The sequence below is a fragment of the Geospiza fortis genome, unplaced genomic scaffold, assembly GCF_000277835.1.
Source record: "Geospiza fortis unplaced genomic scaffold, GeoFor_1.0 scaffold120, whole genome shotgun sequence".
In the NCBI taxonomy this organism is placed as follows: Eukaryota; Metazoa; Chordata; class Aves; order Passeriformes; family Thraupidae; genus Geospiza; species Geospiza fortis.
This window is the reverse complement of record NW_005054364.1, coordinates 1,852,756-1,856,826: the sequence shown is the minus strand read 5'-3', so window position 1 is coordinate 1,856,826 and position 4,071 is coordinate 1,852,756. Positions and strand designations below refer to the sequence as shown.

Below are 4,071 nucleotides of genomic sequence, written 5' to 3'. Positions count from 1 at the left end.
TGCTGTCTCCTAACTTTGTATGTGCTTTCAGCTTCAAGCAAAGCAAGTTGCTTTGTGTTGTTTTGTGGATTTCTGAAGCCTTGAGGATTGTTTGGGGTACTAATCAGTTATTTCTACTTGCCCGTAATCTCTAGTTCTTGAAACAGCAATGACCTTCAGACAGCTTCTTACTGTCCTGTACCAAGGAAGTCTGGATGAGCCAGTCATTCAGGTTCTGAATGACTGAAATTTCTCTTTAGATATACATTAGGATGAAAGTTAAAACAAGAACTTGAAAGGGAAGTAGCAAAAAATAATTAATTCAACAACAGAAAAGTAAACACAGGTTGGTCTGGTAATTATTGGGAAACTACTAAAGGCACAATTCTTTTTACTGTGTTATTTCTAGGACTTCCCCTCCAATCTTTTTTTTAATTTTTGGATAATTAATTGACTTTAATGCCAAGAGTTAAGAGAGGATGTATTCTGCAGTAAAAAGCGTTACACAAAGAATATTGCAGGGAGGGATGTGTATCTGCACATTACATACTTGAAAAGTTCTCTTATTTTTTAACTAAGTTGAAAGGGAAGAAACAAGCAGCAATTCAGAAAGTGAAGAAAAGTACTGAGAAAAAAATACACGAAGCAGCACTTGTCCAAGGTGAAAGATGACCTATCTACTACCGGGTCAGTAGGACTGACCTAATAACCAGGCCAGAAATAGCCTATGTTTATCCTGCTTGCCCTTAGTTGCCCCGTCTGGGATCCCCAAAACTAGAGACAAGTTAAGAATTTAAATCTGGCCTCTGTCGATGAGAAGTACTTTGTAGGGGTTCATGACACTAAAATATTCTGAGAGAATTAAAGCTAATTAATGATGTATTTCCTTAGCCAGCTTGCTCAGGAAGGTACTTCACTAAAAGTGTCAACACACTGTCCCTTGTACAGGAATGGTAAACTTGTGGTATTAAATTCAAATTATCGTTTTGGTGTCTTAAAGTCTAAAAAAATCTGAATTTATTTTAACTTAATCTTCTGTTTTGAAAGTATGGAAGTTCCATACTTTCACTGAAAGTGGTAAGGAGACAAATTTCAGACCAGAGAAACAGAGAAGCAAATCACTACAGGGAAAACCAGCTGTTTCTGTAAAATAACCACCATTTTAAGAAACTGACAATAAAAGTCTAGAATTTATATTCCTTTGTCTCTAAAAAAATCGGTATCCAGAAAAACAAAAATCACAAAGCAAGTTAAGTTATTTACCTTCTTCATGTACTCTGTGACTGGGTTCTGTTGCAAGAATTCAGTACTTTCTCGTGTATAAAATCTCTCTGTGTCAGCAAGAAACTGAGATTCAAAGGATTCTTTATAGACAGTTAGTGTAGGTCCTTTTGCAAATGCATCATCTTCATTTAGCCCCAGCTCCACTAAAGGAAAAAAAACCACAATCAAACAAAAAAGACGAAGAAATAAAAAAAATTGGTTGTTATGAAGTGGTCTCCTGCAAATAAACAAGGACACTCCTAACTTAGATGAAAGCAATCAATTGGGACTGCATTAGCACCACTTTTAAAAAAGTACATAGATTTTGCATTTTAAAACCATCAGCACAAGACATTACTAATGTCAACTACACTTTTAGATACATTTCTTAAATGTAGGATTATAGGGTTTGGAAAACTTCACTATCTCAAATGCTAGTTCAAATTCTCCTTTCGTTTTTCCCTCTTACGAGTTCCAGATTATATGCTTTTGCTTTTATTAATGAAACTAGTCAGTAATTTGGATGGCAATGCTCTCAATATTATACAAAAGGAAAAAGCAACCCCACTCTGCTATGCAAACTACCATCCTTCCCCGCTTCCAGATTTAATTCCTTAATAACTGATTTGTAAATGATGAACACTCTTGTCTATCAGTTGCACTCTCAAGTTTCACAAATACAGTATAATCATCTGTTATTGTATAAAGTATCAGTCAAATGTGAAGTTAAACAATATAGAACTGCATTTACATTACTGTAAAAAAATTCTTTACTGGACATATGAAGAGGCGGGATATTACTTCTGGGCTCTGATACGGTACATAAATTTATTTATTTTTAAGAAAGTAACAGAATCTTAAAGAAATCACATTTACCATAAGATTGTACAACTCCACTGATCAGCCTTGTATTGATAGTTTCACCATTTCTTTCCTTTTCAATCAATTTCAACACTGCATTTGTTACCTTAGAAAACAGGGATTAAAAGTTAAGTCAAGCACAGAGAAAGCAGCTGGTAGATCAAGCACCATACTTAATTAGGAGTCTATTTCCATATTCAAGAAAAGTCAGGCACCTTGAGAACAACATTTAAGGAGATGTGAACACATAAATTTCCTACAGAGAATGATACTCCTTTAAGTTATACAACATAATTACAGTCTGATTGGTGGTAAGGTGTATATGGTGTATATGTATATTAGAGTGCTTAGTATTTTTTTCTTTAATTTCAAAAGAACACCTTCAAAGCCAAACTTCTCTTTTTTTTTATACGTGAAATACAAAACACTGTAGCAAGACCTGAGTTAACCACCTGTTCTTTGGACAAATAATCTGCTGCAACCACTTCATCATGAACTACTGATAAGAAGTGAAATCAACCTACACATGTACCTAAGAGTTGTGATGGAATGTCTTGTTTTGTATTGTGCTGATTCACTAATTTTAAACATTTAGCTGACCTGAGTCTCCCAGGCATCAGTGTAAATTTAACAACCCACAGTAAAATCCCAGCCTGTCCCTATCTGTTCCCATCCAATCTTGACTCCCAAACCTTAAAACATGACTGTCATCAGCCTGTACTCCTGCCTAGCTTAGTACCACTGAAATTGCTACTTCAAGTCCCCTTAGCTTTACAAAAAAAGCTAAGGGTCCTCTCAGCAGAGAGATAACAGAACAGTCCTGGTATCAAGGTTCAATCACACACACAAAGGCTTATTCCTTCAAATATCTATCTTATTTTAGTATCACAAAGGAGAAGCAGAAGGCTCCATTTTATTTTCCAGGTCTGTGCACGCCCCCATCCCCCCAGGCTCCTTGAAGCAGTTACTTACAATATATGAAATGAACACTATAGTTGTAATATATTAATACACATACCTGCTTATTTAATGGCCTGAATAAGCAGTCTCTCCAGGTCACCAAGGCAAGCTAGAAGTAAAAGAAGGGAGAAGAAAGATGGAATAAAGAAAATATTTACATATACACATATACATGTAGGGTAATTGCCTTTAAGGAAAGCTGATGCAGTATGCAAACTAATGAGAACTTCTAAAACTATACTTTGGCACACACATTTCTCAAGCAATGAGATTGTTTCACATTAAAATGACAACCGGGTTTACTACTACCTTTACTAAGTTGTTCCTTTTTCCACCAGGGGATCCATTGCCAACTCTGGAAACTAACAAAACCCACTCTGAGTGACTTTGAAAACACACAGCTTTTTTTGTTGGCAGTTTCCAAGCTGACATAGTTCCTTAGCATTAGGCTACTAAAGTCAAGAGGAAGGCAACTAAGGATACCAACTGATTTTCTACCATATGCAGAATTATGAAGTGAAGCAGGAAAACAGAACACTCCTTTCCTAATGCTTCACCAGTAAGGACAATAATTATCCTTTATTACAAAAGAAACCTTTTAGTTATCTAGGATACAGAAGTACTGTTAAGTTCTTATTTATATTACTTCATGTTACAAAAAATTATCAAGATCACATATCAATCTTTCAAAACTGCACCAAAATAACTTACACTACAAACCAAACATTGTCTGAATCTTAGCAGCTTGGATGCTAAAAAATTTGTAGAAATGTATTGAAGTCATCAGAAAAAAAATACTATTTACTGCTTCATTTGGTGTTTGAAATGCTTGGCTGAATTGTAAGTGGGATGACAAGGCCACACTGAGGCACATAGATAACACTAAGCAGCAAATATTCAGACAACTCTCAATAGTCTACTGCTGAAGTCCCAATATATACAAGCCAGATTAAACATCTCACAGATTTAGACCCGGGAATTTTTACAAATATACCGAGGTAGGAGTAG

At 35.4% G+C, this 4,071-nt stretch overlaps 1 protein-coding gene across 1 annotated transcript in view; it reads right to left on the bottom strand.

The window, feature by feature from the left end:
- Positions 1–4,071, bottom strand: part of CUL1 (cullin 1) — a 37,344-nt gene that overhangs the window by 19,467 nt on the left and 13,806 nt on the right. Inside the window, exons 4-6 of the mRNA XM_005424151.2 lie at positions 3,122–3,172; positions 2,119–2,209; positions 1,243–1,406 (exon numbers count right to left, since the gene is read on the bottom strand). Of these exons, the coding sequence (XP_005424208.1) occupies positions 1,243–1,406; positions 2,119–2,209; positions 3,122–3,172 (306 nt within the window). The remainder of the gene's footprint in view (positions 1–1,242; positions 1,407–2,118; positions 2,210–3,121; positions 3,173–4,071) is intronic.